Source organism: Carcharodon carcharias, chromosome 1, assembly GCF_017639515.1.
Source record: "Carcharodon carcharias isolate sCarCar2 chromosome 1, sCarCar2.pri, whole genome shotgun sequence".
Classification (NCBI taxonomy): Eukaryota; Metazoa; Chordata; class Chondrichthyes; order Lamniformes; family Lamnidae; genus Carcharodon; species Carcharodon carcharias.
The window spans coordinates 158,070,867-158,093,307 of record NC_054467.1 but is presented as its reverse complement, the minus strand read 5'-3'; the positions used below and the strand labels follow the sequence as shown (position 1 = coordinate 158,093,307).

General features: G+C 43.5%; 1 protein-coding gene across 1 annotated transcript in view; it reads left to right on the top strand.

The window, feature by feature from the left end:
• The first annotated feature begins 256 nt into the window (after positions 1–256).
• LOC121275607 (zeta-sarcoglycan-like) overlaps positions 257–22,441 on the top strand; it is a 729,694-nt gene continuing 707,509 nt past the window's right edge. The window contains exon 1 of the mRNA XM_041183079.1: positions 257–451. Coding sequence (XP_041039013.1) covers positions 257–451 — 195 coding nt within the window. The remainder of the gene's footprint in view (positions 452–22,441) is intronic.

Below are 22,441 nucleotides of genomic sequence, written 5' to 3'. Positions count from 1 at the left end.
TCACTCTGAAGTCTGTATACAATTTGCCAAATCCCACAAGTTGCCTGGAGATGCATTCCAAATATGTTTGGAGGTTCTTCTTTCCTTGAGCTTGGTTATCTGTACTCATGAAGTGCCATTTCATTAATTATTAACCTCAGACTAATTTAAACTCCAATCTGAACCTGTCATCATTATATATCTATAATTTGAAGTTGAACTGCCATCATTAACTGAGGAATTGATAGTAAGTGATAGTATTTTTTTTTGTTTGCAGATGACAAGGGAACAGTATATCTTGGCTACACAACATAACAACCTTCAGAGACCTGAAAATCAACAAGTTTATCAAGTAGGAATTTATGGGTGGCGGAAGCGATGGCTATACTTTTTTGTGCTCCTCCTAATGGTGACAATGATTGTCAACCTTGCATTGACAATATGGATACTGAAAGTAATGAAATTCTCGGTGGTAAGTGCCTGTTGAATCAAGACTGTTTGATTTTCAGTTCTCATGTTGAAATTATAGCAACTTTAGTAAAATACTTTTAAGCGTGTGTATAGTTCACCAGATATTAAAGGCAATTGATAATGGTCATCAACCCATGCATTTCTCTAGATTCCAATAATTTTACATGCTGTGAAGAATTGGGAAATTGAAGTTAGTTAGCTTTACTAACAGACAATACCATTAGGATACAAAGAGAAGAACTGATGTAGTAATTATCTTATCTACCATCTGGAGAAAATCACTTTCATAAATGTATCTATATCAGCAGGCACAGCTATCAATATTCCATTTATTCTTAATGTCGGTTTAGTTCTCCTTTTATTGTAAATGACTACACATTCTTGACCGTAATTCTTAGGTTTATGGCAGCTCTCATCTGCAGTAGCTGGGATTTTTCAATCATTTCCCTTTATTTGATGTTGGCAATAATTATTACAGGCATTAAAATGTTCAAATAACATCTCGAGTGAATTGTCAAACTAATCAGAAAATATACTTTTATTGAAAAAATAGACAACCAAATGTAAGTTAGGTAACTGCAGCCAGCCAAAATAATGGCTGAAATTGTGCTGAAGTGGGGCACCTCATGACATGCATCGTTAGTTAAACTTTAGTGGCACCCTTTTGGCTTTTAAAAAAATAGCTTTGTGAATTACTGGAACAGCAAGCTATTAATTGGATTATTCGCTCTGTTTTATGTTTGAAGGTGTTTTTTTTTGAAAGATGGTTTCCTTCGACACAAACTCTATGCACTTTTCAATTTAATTCAATTAAGTTTGTCTTGTGCAGGTGATGAATAAAATATCCCACAACCTGCCCAGAAGATATCCAGGTTTGAAGTTAGTTGGTTTTAATTTTCCGAGGCAGCATGCCTAGAATTGTGTCCCAACAATGGGACTCATGCCTGGGGCATTAATATGCACTGTTGTGACTATGAACTATGCCTAACTGGCCTTGTTACCACATGGGAAGCACAACTACTGTAGTGCAACAACCTATTTGCATGAGGATGCTTCCATTCTCTTTCTTGTGCCCTGCCACCTTCCTACCTCTACCCTGATTAAGTCTGGGGTGGGAAGGTCCTCATCTCACCACAGCTGGTATTCAACCGTCAGAGGGCAGGGCAGTCGCCACTGCTTGCAGGCTCCCAGACAGGTGGGTACCTCATTCAAAGGCACTCAGGTCTTGATTGATGGACCTAGCATTGGGAAGGAGGGGGCCATTGAGAGTCTCCTCACTTCCGAGCCCCCTGCACCCCCTATAGCCAGTGGCCCCCTCCCCACAACCCCTCACTCACCTGTGGCCTGGGACATTCGCTGATCTAGGACCTCTGGGGAGTGCTTTGCCAGCAGCTACAACCTTTCTCCTGGTGGTGCTGCCTGCAATGAAAAGCTGTCAGCCTCTGATTGGTTGGCAGCTGTCTGGAGTAGGATTTTTCACCCCCACCCCCCCGAGGGGTCCTTGATCCTGTGGGCGGCCTGCCATTGGCTTAGGTGCCTAACTGGCACTTAATATTTTTTTTATTCATTCATGGGATGTGGACTTTGCTGGCTGGGCCAGCATTAAATATGGCAGGCCTTCCCCACAAGAGGTGATGCGGGGCTCTTGCTGGCTCTCTAGCCCCGTCGACGGAATTAAATTCTACCCATAGTGTGCTGTCACTCACATTAGAGGGATTGTAAGGAAGTTAGAAGTCTAGCAGTAGTTCACTTTTACTGAAACTGACCTACAAACATTCTCAGTTCTGGTAGAATTAATATTGCCTCCTGTTATACTGTCAGTGAGAAAATATATTTATTTAAAGAACATCAAACACAAGCAACAAAAACTCTTCCTTGTTGTTGAGAAAATCCAGAGACTTCTTTCTCGCTGACCTTAATAAATCTAAAATGGTGCCCCTTTCAGAATGTTCCAGGAAACATAGACAATTGTGTAAACCTAACTGACAGTTTCAACTTTCCTAGCAAAATATTAGCAGGGCGTGTTAAAATAATAGCTGATTATTAATTCCTGTCACAAAATGCAGAAAAACGGTGGATCATCAAAGCAATTTAATGGTATCGTGTTATAATCATTAACACCATGTATGTTCATTTCTTATGGAGCAACATCTTCCAGTTGGTGAGCGGGGGTGGGGCCTGCTCGCCGACGTGTAACATGGCACAGGGATACGTCGGGCCTGCATTCTGATGTCACCCCGCGTCATTTAGCTTTGCAGTTCGGTGGGTGTGCAGCCGAATTGGCTGCGCGCTCGCCGAACTGTCAACAGCCTATTAAGGCCATTAAAAAACTAATTAAGATGATTAATGGACTTGGCCGTCCAATCTTAAGGTTGGCGGACAGGCTGGGAGCCCTGGCGGGCTTCGGAAAAAACATGAAACCTCATCCACGGGCGGGATGAGGTTTCATGAGGGCATTTAATTTTTTATGAAATGTTTCAATAAAAGTTATGGATATGTCCCAACTCATGTGACGGTGTCACATGAGGGGACATGGCAGGGAATTGTTTTAATCACCTTTATTTGACGCTTTCAATCGCAGCCGATCTCCCTGAGGCAGCACTTTGCACTCAGGGAGGTCTGTGTGCTCTTCTGCGCACATGTGCGAAAGAGCACACTCCCGGCTGAGGCAATCCCCCCCACCACAGGGAGTGCACAGCGCTTCCTGGCAGATGTCACGCTGGGTGGGCCTTTATTGGCCCACCCATGTAAAATAGCGGCGCCCCCCTCCCCCCACCCCGGACCCCCCCCCCCCCCCACTGCCCACTCCCGCACTTCCCCCCCGACAAGCGGAAAATGTTGCCCATGGTGTTAAGTACACTTCTTGATACATTCATCTGTGTTGATGTGTTTAGTGTGTTTTGTGGATTTAGCCGTTATGAGCAGAAGTGCTTGATGTTTACTGTATCATAGTATGATGTTAATAGACTGGAGTAAGGGAGTGAGGAAAAAAGCATGCAGAATATTTATTTGTCCTTTATTTGCACCCAAGTTAAGTATTAGTTTGTGTCTTTACTGAAAAGTGTGGTATTTCTAACACTGGGTAGCTGAAATAGCGCTTGTGCTGTAGTAAAGAAAAGCCTGTGTTATACGTGTACTATTCCTCATGTTTGTTAACCTAACAAAAAGATTCTGTTTGTTGTTCACAATCATCTTCGTTGAATATTATACTAAAGGAGGCAAATTTTTCATTTATTAGTGAATAGGAGATAACTGCATTTAAACTTTGTTCCAAATAAATTGGCTATGACCAGCTGATCATATGCCAGCCCACTGGGTTATGTTGCTAAGTGCAACACTCCCATCAAATCTCAATTTTAGGGCTGAACAGTTGTTCCAGGTCCTAATTCTGATGCCGGACTTCATTTTGTATGAAATCAATTTTCGAGGAGGCTGCCAATTAAGTAGGTGCATCCGGGAGTCACCTCCAAATAAGGATGGCATGCAGACCCCCGAGGCTGGAAGGCCAATAGAAGGACATCTTTCACTTGAAGATCAGCCTCACTGTTACAGGTGGGAGTTGCTGATGTAGGTAGGGAAAAGGCCACAACTGCCAGGCTATCAGCTTGGAGGGGCAACCCCTCTACTGGACGGCCAGCAGCTGCAGCTGTGGTTGTCAATCTTGGCCATGGTGGGTGTGGGGGGCTGTAAAAATAAAAGATGGACTGCTGGTCCCCTGTTCTGCTGTGGGATGCCACCTCCGTTCATTAGCCGGGATTCAGCCTCTGTGGGGCACTTGTGTGCATTGGCACAATGGTCTTATTAGGCCCTTTAATTGGCATAATCAGCTCCCTGCTGCTTATAAGTTGGTAACTATCAATGCCTCTTCCAAAAAAGGACCAGACACAAGTACATGCTGGCAAACCAGCACATCAGCCAGCAGCGGGAAATTGCATGTGCTTCTGTTCCTGCCTTCTCAGTCCTTTTATAATCTGGCCCACAATCTCTTCTTAGTTACTACACCATTGCAGTTTGGAAACTGAGGCCAGAAAGACCAGTGATTGAAGGATAAGTGTTAGTTTATGAACTGTGAGTACTGCAACTGCCAATCAGCCATCAAAATTGTTTCTTCCACTGACAATATGGAACTTGTATCATGGATGCAGTTAATACTTCCCACAGGTCAATGCAACAAAACTTTACTATCTAAATAATTGAAAACATGCATCCGGCATAATTCTGTCGCATTCCACTTCAAAGGCAATGTATGGATGTTTAGCAAACAGCATGATTGAATTAAGCTAATGTTGCTGAAAGGTTCGCACTTATTCAGCAACATATTTGTGTCATTCAACAAATAACTTTGAGAAAGGAAAGCTACCAATCAGCCATAAGCAAAGCACTGGAAAAGCCATCCAATCAAATTACTCCATTTCTATTGGGATTTTTGATCACTTGTCCACAGAAAGGATTTTGGTGTGATTTGTATTAACCTTCAAGTTAAATCCATCTCTCAAAGGATTAAAACTGCTTCAGCTGCCGGAATGTGGTAGTTATTGTATTAGGTGGATAAGAAAGAAAAATATTTAAAGCGACCTGGAGCTGCTCTCAGTTAAAACAGTGTAAAAATTTAGGAGACATTATGCTTCTATTACATAATGTTTTCTTCTGCCTATTTTAAACAGTTTATCGTGGTTGTAGGATGTCCTGAACTCTTAAGTGGCTTCTGACAATGTACGTTTTTTTTATCCATGGGATTCCTTCCAACAATTCTGGCAATTGTACTCCAGAACTTGCCTCACCCCTAGCCAAGCTGTTCGAGTACAGCTACAACACTGGCCTCTGCCTGGCTCTGTGGGAAATTGCCCAGTTATGCCTTGTCCAGAAAAAGCAGGAGAAATCCAACCCAGCCAGTTACCGCTCCATCAGTCTACTCTGAATCATAGTAAAATGCTGGAATTGGTCAACAGTGCTAACAAATGACACAAGCTCAGCAATAACCTGCTCACTGATGGTCAGTTTGGTTCCGCCAGGGTCACTCAGCTCCTGACCTCATTACAGCCTTGGTCCAAACATAGAGAAAAGAGCTGAACTCCAGAGGTGAGGTGAGAGTAACTGCCCTAGACATCAAGGCAACATTTGGCCAAGTGTAGCATCAAGCTGCCCTAGCAAAATTGGAGTCCATTGGAATCAGGGGAAAACTCTTCGCTGGTTGGAGTCATATCTAGCACAAAGGAAGATGGTGTGGTTGTTGGAGGTCAATCATCTCAGCTCCAGGACATCACTGCAGGAGTTCCTCAGGGTAGTGTCCTCGGCCCAACCATCTTCAGCTGCTTCATCAGTGACCTTCCCTCCATCATAAGGCCAGAAGTGGGGATGTTTGCTGATGATTGCACAATGTTCAGCACCATTCACGACTCCTCAGATACTGAAGCAGTCCATGTTTAAATGCAGTAAGACCACGACAATATCCAGGCTTGGGCTGACAAGTGGCAAGTAACATTTGCACCACACAAGTGTCAGGCAATGACTATCTCCACCAAGATAGAATTTAACCATTGCCCCTTGACATTCAGTGGCATTACCATTGCTGAAAACCCCATTAACCAGAAACTGAATTGGACTAGTCATATGAGTACTGTGGCTCAAAGAGCAGGTCAGAGGCTAGGAATCCTGCGACAAGTAACTCACCTTCTGACTCCCCAAAGCCTGTCCACCATCTGCAAGGTTCAAGTCAGGAGTGTGATGGAATGAGAGTCCACTTGCTTGGATGAGTGCAGCACCAACAACACTCAGGAAGCTTGATACCATACAGGACATATGGTCCACTTGAATGGCACCCTATCCACAAACATTCACTTCTTTCACCAACAACGCACAGTAGCAGCAGCGTGCACCATCTACAAGATGCATTGCAGGAACTCACCAAGTCTCCTCAGACAGCACTTTTGAAACCTATGACCGCTACGGACAACGGCAGCAGGCATATGGGAACACCACCACCTGGAAGTTCCCCTCCAAGCCACTCACCATCCTGACTTGGAAATATAATCGCCGTTTCTTCACTGTTGCTGTGTCAAAATCCTGGAACTCCCTCCCTAACAGCACTGTGGGTGTACCCACACCACATGGAAGGCAGCGGATCAAGAAGGCAGCTCACCACCACCTTCTCAAGGGCAGTTAGGGATGGACAATAAATGCCGGCCTATCCAGCTATGCCCGCATCCCATGAATGAATTAAGCAAAATTGCTAGGACTTCCACTCTATTAATGCACAATTGGTGCTTGATCACTGTGTTGCCGGAGGTTACCGGTAACAGTTATTGGCTTAGTACAAAGAGGAGAAGAGTTAATTCTCTCTTAACTCTAAATTCGCTTTATTCACATTGTTAGATCATCTACACATAGCTTATACGTCTGGTTAAATATAGACATGCAGTTTACAGCAGGTTATAGTTTTATACCCAAAACTAGGATCTAAACACACACCCACTAGGTTTATCTGACACTCCCTGAGTGGTCACAGAATATAAAAGCTAATACCCGAAAAGGAGAGCTGACGCTGGCCAGGCATTCCGTTCTCTCTCTCTTGCGTCTCTATGTTGCTGACATAGGTTCTTCTGTTTCTGCGATGGTTGGTCTCTGAAGACTCTTATACTGAATCTCATCTCTTCAAGCTGTGCTGTCTCTTTCCAGTTGGTTTAGGCCTGCTTGCCTGATCTGTGGCACATTCTCATTGGCTCTGTTCCAAGATTTGCATGATCACCTTGTTCTTCCTTTTCTAAATAAGGACTCATCACATTTCCTTTGTCTTCAAGACACTCAGCTACTTTAAAACTGGCTCTAGCCGGTTCGAACTCAGTGACTGTAGCTCAGGTTTCAAAAGTTGCTCAGGCCAGTGAGCTCAGGTTACTTTAGGTCAAAAGTTGCTTTTGCCTGTGTCAGCAATTCAGCTGCAGCCCCGGCCAACAACTGGAATGACATCATGCAGGTCTGTCACCATTTTGCTGGCAATGTCCATGAGTTTTTCATTTTTAATTTGAAATTCAAGCCATTTCTCCATTCTTGACTAATGCAGAATATGCGCACAGAGACAAGAGTTATTTCCTGTAGACGTGACTCATGATTTCTCTCAGGAACCCACATTTGGCACCTGAACTGTTCTACAAGGCTTAACTAAAGGCCTCAATGAACAGACCATGGAATTCTTCAAGCAACCATTCCACTGACTGGCAGGTCAGGCATCTTTCTGTAATGCAGCTTTTAAAGAGCGTGTGCTTTATTGTAGTGGCTTGCTGCATTCTGTACAACTTTGCTCTGAATAGGGACAACACATAGAACCACCATTGGTCGTGGTAAGGAAGAGCACACCAATGATATAGAGGATGGCGAGCAAGTGGAAGGACAGTAACACTTGATGGCAGCCAGAACTCTTCTGCAGCAGTTCATTGGTTGAAGAGTGCTTCAGCTGAACAAATCTTGGCCCATTTGCATTAGCAATCATGTCCGACATTCTGCAATCTCTCCAATCTCAAAAATACTGTTGGTCCAAAAAACAGCAATAATATTCATATTCGCTAACATTGCAAAGTCAGCAAATATACAAGAACACTCAGCACACAAGTATTTCAAAAAGGTTATAATTTTATAGCTTTTGCATATACATGGCACTAGTATGTGTCCCAATATCTGTTTAAGTACTCCTCCATCTACTCCAGTGGTCCTTCGAGATGCATCTCCACTGGGGAAGTGGAAGGTCATTGTTGCTGAGAGAAGTGCTCTTGAGATGCTCATGATTATTGATTGCTAAGTGCTGAGGCCTGATAAAGCATGGCTACAGACTGCAGCAGCTCAGTGACTGGCGAGGCAGTCCGGCCCAGTTGACATTCTGACACCAGGACAGGCATTGGTTGAAGCATCTGCTAGAGTCCAAATTTGTTGTCATCCTGACAGATGGCAAATATTCCATTCCTATTATAAGGCTGCCTCTGCTATTGAACTGCAGAGCGTCAATTACATTTATCTGAACGATACAAAAGTTGGTAATGGACTCCTCCATTGCCTCTGGCTTGTAGCAAAAGCTCCCTGGCACACAGTCCAGTTCATTGGTGCAGAGAAAATATCTTTCATTCAGAGGCTGAGTCCCTGAGGTCTGCAACTCTGTAGTCTTCAGCTGAACCAGGATGGAAGCTGCCCCCTGGTGAACTATCTCTTGGGCAACTATCCTTTCAACATGCACCTGCTCCTGTTCACTTATGTTCTGTGAAGTACCTGGTGCAGACCATCCTAACACCCATCTACATCATGCAGACTGTCAATTTCTGTGTTTCTACTTAGAAAGGCAAGTCCAAATTTTCTCCCCCTCCATCTGTTCAGCTACAAGATCCAAGGACAAATAAGGATTAGCATGTAGTGACAAAGATAAGGAGTAGCAGATGGTAGCAGTGCAAAGCACCACTAGGTTACCATGCTGAATGAGAGAGTTAAGTAGGAAGGGAAATAAAGGGAAATGTAGGGAAGATGTCTAACCTATCATGCTGCATGTGTTTAGGCTGAGAAAATTGGACGATCGCTGATTATTTTGTTTGGACTCTGGAGTGCAGAACTAAAGAATCTCAGTACAAACATTGACTAGCTTCAAGCACAATTTGAGAACAAAGGAAATCTTATTGCCAGTCAGTGGTGAATGCAAAGAATAAAGACCCAACTAAATCGGTTGAAGCAATGTCAGTTAACAAATTTGAAAAGAGCAAGTTGAATAACATGGTTGGGAACATGATCAAGGATAATAGGATAAACACAACCATGGGCTAGAGGTTGGTAAGGAGAAGCGCTTTTCTCTAAAAAGGTGTTTGTTAGAGTTCATGAGCATGTATCATCCATGAAAGGATGATTTCTTATACTCTCACTGATATCTGTGTTATTCAACTTGTCCCAGTCAAACTTTGATAGAACGTTTTAATGGAACTAATTGCCATATTTATAGGGAACAATTCCAAGCATCATCTTTTCTGTAGAGAAATAAATTATTGTAGACTCTGGCCTTACTTGCAATCTGTACTCCTGCTCTTCAATTCTGCGATCATATTTGAGGGAGATTCTGAAGCATCCAGAGGAAATAGTCCATTGGTCTCCAAAAATAAGTGAAGAACTTAATTAAATGGAAAATCTATTCTTAAATTAATAGGCATAAAGTGGCAGGTGTTAATAACACAACATTTCAGCTTAAACTATAATTAACAGTATAGCATAATATAACTGAATCCTAAGAAATGTCCAGCTATGTTTCCGAATTGCCACATTTTGTTCAGGGTTGTGCATGGGTTAGATTTCAATGTAAAATATGTATGGATGAGAATGGTACTTAAGAATGCAGTACATGTATCATTCTTACGCTTGTATCAGATAATTATTTAAACAGTTGCTAATTTATACTGATTACAGTACAGTTCCATTCACAGTGTTTTCACAATGATAAGTTCACTCTTTATATTTAAATAATTGTCCTCTGGTGATTTACAATGTTGGATTGAGCAGAAATATGCAATAGAACTGTAATAGTGCAATATAAGCTCTGGAAGTTTACACTCAGAGTTTGAATACATTTTTTTCTGGTTTGAAAACAAATGCAAGCAGAGATCCTTCTCATATGCTTTGGATGACATCACATATTGCATAGTTTATTTGCTCAAGATTCCAATTTTATCAATGCATTTATAACTACCTTGCACACAGGCTGCAACATCTTGCATATTGTACAGTCAGTGATTTAATGGGATGTAGAAGGATCCACTATAGTAGAAGAAGAGATCTTTCAACAACCAACAAGCTTCAGGTCTGACTGATGGTGTTACGTGACTGTTGGTATGGCACTGATTTCTATTTTAAAAATTGCTATTTAATGTTCCTTTATGCACCTAATCCACAAGGATTAATGCTCTGTAATGCCCTGAAGGGTTTCCAGCATGTTTGCATGCATATCATCCTTCTAGTTTGTTGAGATTGTGCACAGAATCTTGTTGCCTCCCCCGTGGCAAGGATGCAATTAATCAGGTGGGAGGGTCGCTGGTAGGGGGCCCCACCACTTTCCCACCTCCACCCTGATTAAGTCCGTGGTGGGAACACCCATGGGCAGCCTTTCTGCCCTGCTTTCAATTTAGGCCTGTGATGCCCACTTAAGGGCTTTGTCCCACCACCACTGACATTGACCCAGCAACAGGCAGGGGACCGCTATGCAGACAGAATGACAAGCAAACCTGTGCAGGGTTGCTTGCGGGCTCCCTGGGGGGCTCCCTTGTTGTGAGGCACTCATTGAGGGACCAGGCATTGGGAAACGGGGTGGGGCCTGCTGAAAGCCTCCCCCTGACCTTGCTGCTGACTCATGTCCCTTGCGAACTCCACCCATGACCTCCTTCCACGATTACTCACCTCTGGCCTGGGTGCAGCAATGATCCTAGCCGAGGGTTGGGTGTTGTACTGGCAGTAGCCACCATCTCACTGGTGGCACTGCCATTCAACAGAGCTGCAGCCTACAATAAAACAAAAGCAAAATACTGCTGATGCTGGAAATCTGAAATAAAAACAGAAAATGCTAGAAAAACTCAGCAGGTCTGACAGCATCTGTGGAGAGTTAACGTTTCAAGTCTGTATGACCTTTCTTCAGAGCTAAAGAGAAGCTGAAAAAGCTGCAGCCTGTGATTGGCTGGTTGCTCTCCTTCATCCTGGGGAAGGCCTGCAGGTGGCCTGTCAAGTGCCTGAGTGGCACATGAGGCAGTGGAGTTTTTCGAAAAGAGGTGATGTGGGGCCAAGACTCCTCTCACCTCCACAAGGTTCCGGCCTGTGTATCAGGTGCCGCATGACTTCTGGCCTCAATTGTAGGGGATTTGGGCCAATTGCCTGCTATTAATTTAGCAGAGGTGAATTAAATTTAAAACACTTTTTTCATTTTTTTAGCCCTTAAAAAAAATTCATTCAAAAATCATGCTAATGGCTGAAGTTGATAGCAAATGTTTTAATGGACCTAGACATGACAAATGTTTTCTGTATTTTGTTAATACAGTTTTTACTTTATTGTTCTAGAACCTAAGATTGAGGGGTGATTTGATTGAGATGTTTACGATGATATTGGAATTCAATATAGAGACACTATTTTCTGTGGTGGGAGGAATACAGAATGATCTGGCATAATCTGAAAATTAGAGCTAGGAGTGAAATCAGGAAGCATTTTAGACGCAAAGGAAATCTGAAACCTGCTCCCTCAAAAAACTGTGGATGCTGGTTCAAATTAAACTTTCAAAACTGAGATTTGCTGGAAATTTTCTGGGTAACAGTATCAAGAGTCATGGAGCAAAGATGAATATTTGAAGTTGTGATATATGATTTGAGTAACAGAATAGGTTTAAGGAGCTGAGCGACTTGTTCCTATGTTCCTCTGATACTGTTTAAGCTGTCAATAGCCTGACATGGAAACAAAGCTAAAAACAAAAAAACTGCGGATGCTGGAAATCCAAAACAAAAACAGAATTACCTGGAAAAACTCAGCAGGTCTGGCAGCATCGGCGGAGAAGAAAAGAGTTGACGTTTCGAGTCCTCATGACCCTTTGACAGAACTTGAGTTCGAGTCCAAGAAAGAGTTGAAATATAAGCTGGTTTAAGGTGTGTGTGTGGTGGGGGGGTGGGGGGGGGGGGGGCACGGTTGGAGAGAGAGAGAGAGAGAAGTGGAGGGGGTTGGTGTGGTTGTAGGGACAAACAAGCAGTGATAGAAGCAGATCATCAAAAGATGTCACAAGCTGTGTTCTTTTGTTCTATTGTTGGTGACATCTTTTGATGATCTGCTTCTATCACTGCTTGTTTGTCCCTACAACCACACCAACCCCCTCCACTTCTCTCTCTCTCTCCGCGCCCCCCCCCCCCCCCCCCCCCCCCCCCCCCCACACACACACACACACCTTAAACCAGCTTATATTTCAACTCTTTCTTGGACTCAAACTCAAGTTCTGTCGAAGGGTATTGAGGACTCGAAACGTCAACTCTTTTCTTCTCCGCCGATGCTGCCAGACCTGCTGAGTTTTTCCAGGTAATTCTGTTTTTGTTATGGAAACAAAGCTCTTGATCTTTATCCTACTCAATAAACAGAAGCTGCATAAAGGGTGTATAATGAATGTCACTGTTACTAGCATTATAATCAGCCCTTTAAAGTTAAAATTTAATATTTGTGCTAGTTATTTATAGTTGCCACTAGTCTATATATTTGCGTAAAATTGTTAGTTACAGAATATCCATGTGTTACCAGTGCTTGCATTCCCCATACAAACAAAAAAAAAAATACAATATACCAAGTCTGTTCTATCTGCACAATGCCTAGAGCACTTTATCCAAAGAGCAATGGAATATGGTACTTCTCAATAATTACTTATTGGATATTCTGCATTTTTGAACTCCATTTAAAAAAGACACAAAGTGGAAAATTAGATCATAGAAAATGGTAAATGGCAGATGGATTGAATCCAGAGAAACATGATAGAGAAGTGCAGGGTAAATGTAGAGGATCTATACTTTTGAATAGATATTCTCTCTGAAAGCAAGAGCCTAGAAACAAAGGAAGAAACATTTTTATATAAAAATAAATGTCATAAAGCATAAATTTGATTATTTTCAAATTCTTTCAAATTGAAGTTATATTATAGATTTTACCCAAGTTATTTATTTTTTATAAGCAGACAACCTGTGGTGTTGCTTGAGGTTATGTTGTCACAAGAGGAGGAGGAGGAGGGGAAAGCTGAGGTCTGGAAGTGAGGGCAGGGGGCACATCTCCATTGAAGGACTTTGGAAAAAAGTTCAAACAATCTCTCCAGAAATAGTGAGTGGAATTTTCCACGCCTGCTGGTGCTGGGCGTGCTTGGCAGCGTGAGCGGACAATATGGTGAGAAGGCCAAAAATCGGTTTCACAACATCGTGAAGCCAGTTTACAATCATCCACTCTGCCCATCAATGGCGGGCCGTGTTTCCTGCAGTCGGACGTCAGGAGTCTCATGGTAATGCATATCATTACAAGCCCAGCTCATTGGAATCATTCCCCCACTCTAGATCATCCAAACATGTCAGTGTGATTGCACGCCAACATAAGCAGCATGCACCTGGCAAGCTGCACTTTGCTCGGGACTTCGAGGCTTGTTTGCCTACCTTGCTTTTGGCAGCACTTGCTGTCATCAGTGCCAGGCTTCATAGGCAGTACCACATCACTTTTAGGGGGCTGCACTGACAGGTCTCTACCTGCCAGACCAGCTATAAGACGGGGGTGGCTTCTCAATAGCTGCAGGGCTAGGGTTTGCTTGGGGAAGGGGGAGAATTGGCCTCAGGCAAGGGAAGAGGGTGCAGGCTTAGGGCATTACTGGGGAAAGGGTTATCCCAGGGTGTGTGTGTGTGGGGACAAATGTTGATCTGTGCAAGGGGCCTCAAGAGGGTGAGGGCTGAGGAGGAAATCTCCAGAGGCGATGAGGCCAGGTGGAGATGTAAGGATGTGTGTGAGGAAGTGTGTGGTGATGTCCCTTGAGCTGGCAATGAGTGAGATACCAGTGGATGTGTGATGGGCTTGTGAATGTGTGAGTTTAGAGTAATGAGATGATTGCTTTACCCTGGCAGCATGGATGATATCATTCACCCTCATTCTGTACTGGATGGAGAACCTCTTCTGTGCAGCATTGGCACTGATCACCACTGCCACCACCTCCCATCTGGAGCGGTGACACTGATGAGCCTCTGTGGTCAATGCGGGGGTAGAGGAGATTGTGGCAGGCTCCAACAGTGTCCAAAAGGTGTCCCAGGATGAGTCATTGAAGCGGGGGTCTGCACTCCTCTTGGCTTTTGGGGCCATGTCTTCACCAATGGTATCCTGGGCTGGAAGCACTGAGAGGTGCGCACAGGGCTGCACTTTAAATATGGCAATCAGGAAGAAAAATGGCGAGGTTATGGCATGGCAAGCAAATCAGAGGCCAGCCGCCAGCGAAACTGTTTGTTTCCTGGGAATGCATGATTAATGAGGTGGGATTGGGATGTTACGGTGCGAAAACCCACCATTGTGATCGGCGGGTAAAGGGTCCTTTTTCCCGGTCGCTGCCGCACTTAGTGCAAATCTGGGACAATTCCACCCAGTGGCTTGGAAATTCCTGGATCTCGAAGCAGTGCAATTGGGTGGGATTTATGCAGAGGAGGCTTACTCCACCTGAAATCACAGAGTAAGTTTATTTAAATAATGCTGGCAAGCTAAGGATGAGAGAATGAAAGGAAACAGTTGTGCTGTGATTCTCAGCAGGGCTGCATAACTCTAATGGCTTGCAAAGACTAAAGTTTAATGATCTTCCTAGATCAGCAAAAGTAAGAATGTTTTCAGATGAATAACACACTAGAAGACTAATTCACAGGGAAGCAAATGATATTCACTGGCACAATAGTCAAGCACTATCCTTTGGGATATTATAAGGCACCATGTTCTTTACCTTAGAAGTAAAAGCTGGCAGCTTTAATGTCGTGTCTCAAATGCTGTAATACATGCTAAAATATTGAAGTCTATTGTTTATTGCACATCCTGAAATGCCCTGAGAAAATAGTGATGGGTCTGATACAACTGGCATTTCAGAGGGCAATCAAGAGTTAACCATAATGTGTGACTGGAGTCACAAATAGAACAGAATGGGTAAGAACAGCAACTTTGCTTCCCTAAAGGATATTCGTGAACCAAAACGATCTTTTTAACAATCTGGCAGCTCCATAATCACTTTCACAGAAAGAACTTGAAAAAAAAATCCCACTTTACTTTTTCAAAATTGGATTCAAATTCTCAAACTTCAATGGTGGAATTTTAATTAGAATATTAATCCAGGAACATAACAAATCTAACACATAAATCCTTGCCAACTGCTGCTTACTATTACTACCATCCATTCCATGAAACCTGACTGATTGTGACTACAGAATCTGGAGATGCAGTAGCCAATTAAGATGGGACATTTCTTCTGTATGTGAAAAGAAAGCAATGGCAATAATTAGCTTCAACTCTGATCTGCAAGTTGATGGTGGAGATTTGGGAGTCTCTATCAGAAATGAGTTCATGAGAATGTCTATATTTTAATATTTAACATTTTTGTGTATGCTTCAATCATTTCATCATCTACTACTTTCATCATTAAAGATCCACAGAAAGAAACAGCTTAAGATAGGATGCAACTTTTATGCACGCCAAAGTGAACAGTATTGCATTTTGCTCAAGAACAAGCAACCCTCTATCTCTAGCAACACAGACAGTCACTCACATTCTTCATTTGCCTTTCCTCTAATACCCGGTAGCCCAGAGTCATAGAAGATACAAAATGTGGGAATATTGCAGTTGAAAGGAGACATGCAATATCTCAACCTCTGGTTTGAGAGCAAACAGATAATGGTCTCAAGGGTCCCGGCATGTAGAGTAGGACGCTAGCAGTGGGTCAGACTTGTGTAGGTTCTGAGAAGCCTCTCCCAAAATATGTGACAAATGGTTGGAGTAGAGCCAGGGCTCGGTTTAGTGGTAATGGCACCTTTCCTGGTAACAGCACCGGAAGACGGTGCCATTCCCACTTGGTCATTCAGTGGCCAGTCGCGCGCGATCTCGAGGCAGTCAGCCAATTAACTCACACAAGGCTTGAGTCTGTCCAAGCAAGGGTCTGAGGTGAAAGTGAGGCAGCGAAGTCGGCATCAAGTGATGCCACGACAGAAGCTGGTGCCATATTTAAAGGGCTGCTATGGCCGTGCATTCAGTGCTGCCTGCACAAAGGAGTCTTTCTCTTGACTGTTGCCTGCAACCAACCAAGGAGCTAATTGGATGTCAGCAGCAAGAATGGCACAAGGAAGAGCCTGGGTGGCCCCACAGTTCAGTGGTGCCTCCCTGCAGTTTCTCCTGCACAGGCGGGAGGTCCTCTTCCCCAGGAACAGGGAGCCAGATGTTGATATAGCTAACCAAGCAAGCCTGGCGAGGAGACACAAGTGTGCCTTGCAAGGAAGGAGGAGCAGCTGACTTCTTCATTTGGACGTTCGTCTGAGAACACTCCTCGTGTGGACAGTGGCTTCTCAACCTCTCTGCCAGCGACCCCAGCACCTAAAAGTAGCTGAGGCAACAGAGGAGGTTCCTGCACCTGTGTAGGAGACCCTCAGCAAGCCAGGACCCTCCAGAGAACGGCCACCAAAGTCATCCCAAGCCGTGGACTGCAAGGTCAGTAGCCTGTCTCCACTACAGCCACATGTGCAGCAGAAGCACTTTATGGGGCACTCATAAGAGAGTTAAAAAGAGCATCCAGACACACCAGGAGTTCACAGGTGTTTAGAATATGTAAACATAAAGGTTCATTTGTTGTTCAATAAATCTTTAATTTACTGTTGCTGCTTTTCGTTCCCATTCTTGCTGCCCTGTGAAGTCTCATCTGCAGCTTGGCTCCCTCAATGGGCTGGAAACAATTGCTATAGCCATGTCTGGTCACCTCCTCAGCCTTGTCACTGTGTGCTGTGCAGCTGGGTGATGAGCAATGGAGTGCAAAATGAAGAAGGTGACATTAGTACTGATTAAAGGTAAGGCTTTATTGGAAATTGTCTGAAAGGGCAAAAAGGTCACAGGTAATGACTTTTTATTAGGGCATCCTGAGCCTCCCTTACATGCATCTCATTGCGACTTGCCTGTGGTCATTGGTCCTTCATCATGCAATGTCTGGTAAGCTTCTCATCTTGGAAGAGGCATCATAATTCATTGCCACCGTCTCTGCAATGTCAAGTTGTGTAGAGTATGGCAGATACTGAAGGGCTCAACAAGATCGATCTAGAATTACATCTCCAAAAGCCCAAAGACCTGCTCGACAGTTACTAGGGTTGACCTGTGGCAGATGTTGTACCTCTCCTCTACATTTGTCTAAGGGATCTTGACAGGCGCGAGTAGCCATGTCTTTAGTGGGTAGCCCTTGACTCTGAGTATCCATCCCTGAAGGCACATGGAGGGCTGGAAGGTGAGAGGAAGTAGATCTTTATGGCTTGAAACTTTGAACTAATGGTGTTCTATTCACTGGTGAAGAAACCCCATATGTCTCTAAGCACTTGCCCTGAACTAGGTTCCTGTGTATCATAGCCCTGATCCTCAGTCTCAGGCTCAGGTCTACCATTGGCCCTTTCCAGATTGTAAAATTTCAAAACATACATGTTACTGCAGTTCACAAAATGGTGCTGAGAGTATACTGCATGACAAATCTGTATTTTTATTTTGCTAAATTCTTAAACTTGTCTTCACCTGTGCTTTATTGTGGTGCCCCTCTACAGAATCGGTGGTTCTACAAAGCAATGTCATGAGCATGAGTGTAGTGGGTTTCCCTAGTCACACAGCAGCCAGTCTGGATAATGCCACAGTGCTTCCAGATCTTTCTACTGTTTACATGAATCCCAGGTGTGTTTGAGTTCCACATGAACATAACTAATGAAATGAGGTTGGAGTAGCTATTTACAATGAATTGAAAAATATTCCCCATTTACTGATTTTCTACTTAGCCTTACTCTAGTGCAGCACATATATAGTGACTCAGAAAAACAATTGAATAATTCATATTACATTTTATTATTGATGTCTATACAAGAAATCTAATTTTCTTGACTACCAATAATTACTTCCTTGAGTGTCTTTGTCTACTGTAATTTACTAGCGAAGCACAGGTGTGCAGGAAGAAAGTAAGGCTTACAGTTGCAAATCCCGACACACTCCATGAATGCAAATTCTTGTCAATCAAAAATAAAAAGAAGTTGTGATCACAAAATGCTTCCTGCTATATGGAGCCTGCCGTCTGCTAAGTCTGTTTAGCTGAGAACGATAGCTCCAGGAACTCCCATGAACTCAAGCTGGAGGCATCTCACAGAGATAATGGAAAACATTGTTGCAAGCACTTAAAGCATGCTGTGCATTGATGAATTTAATAATTTTCTTTTCACTTTGTATGTCTTCATTTTGTTACAAACCTTATTTTGAACAGTAAATCACCAGCTTCATGAAAAGCCCAAAACAGCAGCTGAAAGAAAGGAAAATTCGCACTTCTATCAAGAAAGAATTAAAAAAAATGTCTTGAGCAATTTGATTTACTTACACCTTTATTATTTGTCGCTGCTGCTGAGTGCCCATTTTTATTTAATTTCATGATTGGTAATTTAGTTCTTACTTGCAAAATGTTGATTGTTACCAACCCTGTTTTAGTTGCGATTTGTAATGGTTTTCTTAAGTTTGATTGGACAGAAGTGTGACACGTATTTTGAAAGTGGTGCATGTGTAGCCCCTCCCCGTGATGGCTGAAATGTAATGGATAAAATTTATACTAGCTACCCCAAAATTGTTTCACACCCAATCTGGGCAGGACCTCAGCAACAAGAATGCCACAATGAAACTGAAGAGAACTGATCAAAATGGACCCCTCCCTTCATTTGGATGAGATCAGGCTGCCAGGGGTGCTCATCACACCCTAAGAGGTAGTGCACCATTCACAAAGAATAGGAAAGGCCGCAGGTGGGACATTGGCTCCAGTCTTACGGTAAGTTTGTGGAAGGAGGAGATCGAGGGTGGGGGGACGGTTGCAAGCAGTGTCCACAATTTCATTGTGGATTCAGGAGAAGCTCCTCCACTTTTAGTTAAACTAAAATCTCTTTTTTGCTTAATATTTTAGTGACTGCCTCCAGTGGATCCTCAAAGGACTGCTGTTTTAGTTGCCTGAGGCGTGAGAAAACTGGCCGCAGCATGCATGGTGTGAAATATCAGGCTGGTATTTGTGTCCAATGCAGTTTACAATTCACAACTTTCTGAACTTTCTGATGAGAGTGCTACCATTGAGCCAAAACTGACACTGGTTTATGGAGATGTCAATTCATATACTGTTGGTATCCTGGCAATTATATTTTGTGTTTCTGGAGAGTTTCTTTGTTTCTTTATAGTTTAAAGTGTTACACAGGAAATTAAGTGTGACATCTGAAGTGGATGACAAAGAAGTATGAGGGACAGGGAGCATATGCTGCTGTTGCTTTTTAAATATTATCTAGATCGATGAAGGAAGTCAAAAATAACAAATAAAAATTTCAGAAAGACAAAGACAAAGCTCTTTGAAAGTACATCAATGGAATTTTATGGCACATGATTCTTGTGATATTGTTCAATTCTGACAAGTTGCACTCAGTTAATATTTCCATAGTCTAGCAGCAGAGGAAGAGCTGGTTACCATGGAGAAACACATCGTTATATCTATCCTAAAAACTTTGAATAAAATGTCTAACCAGATCTTTTTTTTTAAATTACTTATTCAACGTAGGATTAACCATTTTTGAGGAGTGCCCATTCCACATGTTCATGATTTTGGAGAAGTTATATATTTTTAATTTTCTAGTCTTTCTTGAAACGTGCATATTTTTCACGAAATGTGAATGAATAACGTGCCCACATCTGTGTTGTTTGTTCCTTTCAACATTTTAAAGACCTGAATTACTTTCTTCTCAACCTTCTTCAGGGAAACTGAGTGGCCTGTGCCGCTTTTGAGAAATAATTTATTTGCCAACGGAAATTGCCTTGATCAGACTTGATTCTGTTAAATCTATTTCAGCAACTACAATCATAGCCTTGAATGTAGGCTCTGTAGTGCCACTGATGCTAGTACTATAGAAGCCCTGAACCAAGATGATGATGCCACCAGCTGTTTCCGTCATGGTCAGTGCAACATCACGTGCTGGGAGGGTGCTAGTGCAGGAATGTCATGGCTGTGCCTAAAGTGACAGGACCAGTGCCATCATGATGTCAAATGATTTGATGTTAGTTATCACAAATTTCATCTCTGCATGTCTAAGCAATGCCTGTGCTGATCCCTACCAGCTGATCATTTGGCAGTACAAGCAATCAGCAACCCCCCACCACCACTGCGCCCCCAACAGTGCTATTTAAAGAGTTAAGGCACCAATCAGCAGATGAAGCGTTTTTGACTTAGCTTCTGTTTATGCTGACTTTGTGGAAGTATGGTGCTGCATTTTTGGAGGTCATTTTGGGGAGCTGGTGCTCAAAATCAGGGTTGACACCAGATTTAGTGACTGAGGTGTGGGGGCTGTGATTGCATTGCCTATTAATCTACAGCATGGTCATCAGATGGAGCAGAGGCTGTGGAGACAGGAGGCTCTGCGAAATGGGAGGAGGAGAAGGATGGCTTTCCTCAGAAGGCTCTATCCACTGAGGTTTTTCTTGAGAGCAGTTCAAAAAGCTCCACTTCAGCCAGGAACCAACTCAGCTTCATCAAGGAGGTGGTCATAGAACTGTGCCACCTCCTACAACCTGACCTAGAACCTCACAACATAGCGCTGTGAGTGGTTGTAGGCATCACAGTGGCATTGGACTTTTATTGCATCAGAGTCCTTCCACGTAGAGTGAGAGACATCTCCAATATTTCTCAGTATATCATCCATTGGAGCATCCTGGAGTCATAGAGACTCTCTGCTCCAGAGAGGAGAGTATATTGCCTTCTCTCGCAGTAGGGGTGAGCAAGATGAAAGGGCATTTGGACTTCATCAGGATTCTAGGGTTCCTGAAGGATGCAGGGCTCCATTGACTGCATGCACAGGGCTCTGCAGGCCACCTCATGACAATGGGGAGTGGTACAAGAACTGCAAGTGCTACCATTCTAACAGCATGGAGTTGTTCTGTGATAATGCCAACTAATTATGTCAGTGAATGCCCACTAGCCTGGCAGCACCCACAATGCATTCATCCCACTTCAGTTAACCATACCCACCATCTTCGGGTCTCTATAAAGAAGCAGAGGCTGGCTCCTTGGGGCAACGATTACCCCTGTATCCCTGGAGGACAACCACCCCCTTCTACCATCTGACCATGCAAGGACAGTGACATATATGAGAGCCATAAGAAATCTTGCTGAGCAGACAATCAGCCTGCTCAAGCACCAATTTTGTTGCATTGGATACCCTTAGGGAACCCTACAATAGACACTAGAGTGGATTTTGTTGCTTGTGATGATCTGCTGCATTCTCCATAGCATTGCCACCGTGACAACCTGACTAGTGGCTCCAGAAATTCGGAGGCCACCTTGGGAGAGGCAGAAAAGATTCATCCTGCACTCCTTTGCTCAGGTGAGCTGTCAGAGAGCACATCGTCAGAGAGCACATTGTCAGACTACATTTGTAATGAAACTGCTTCCCCTGATCACCATGGATCCACCATTCCCCATTATCACATTCACCTGAAATGCCCCATCATTGTTACACACCCCTTTCCTCAAGCTCCAATCCCTTGGCCACCATCCAGAAATGACGGGCACTCACAAAAACCTTCTCATTTAACAGCTTTACCCAACAAGACATGGACCCTGAAAATATTCCATCAATAGCACTGAAGAGTTGTGCTCCAGAACTTGCTGCACTCCTTGCCAGACTTTTCCAGTACAGCCATGACACCGGCATCTACCCGGCTATGTGTAAAATTGCCCAGGTATGTCCTGTACACAAAAAGCGGGACAAACCCAATCCGGCCAATTATCGTCCCATCAGTCCACTCTCCATCATCAGTAAAATGATGGAATTGGTCATCAACAGTGCTATCAAGTGACACTTGCTTAGCAATAACCTGCTCACTGACGTTAAGTTTGAGTTCTGCCAGGGTCACTAAGCTTCTGACCTCATTACAGCCTTGGTTCAAAGATGGGCAAAAGGGCTGAACTCCCGAGGTGAGGTGAGAGCGACTGACCTTGACAGCAAGGCAACATTTGACCGAGTGTGGCATCAAGGAGCCCTAGCAAAATTGGGGTCAATGGGAATCAGGAAAACTCTCTGCTGGTTGGATTCATATCTAGCACAAAGGAAGATGGTTGTGGTTGTTGGAGGTCAGTCATCTCAGCTCCAGGACATCACTGCAGGAGTTCCACTGGGTAGTGTCCTCAGCCCAACCATCTTCAGCTGCTCCATCAATGACCTTCCTTCCATC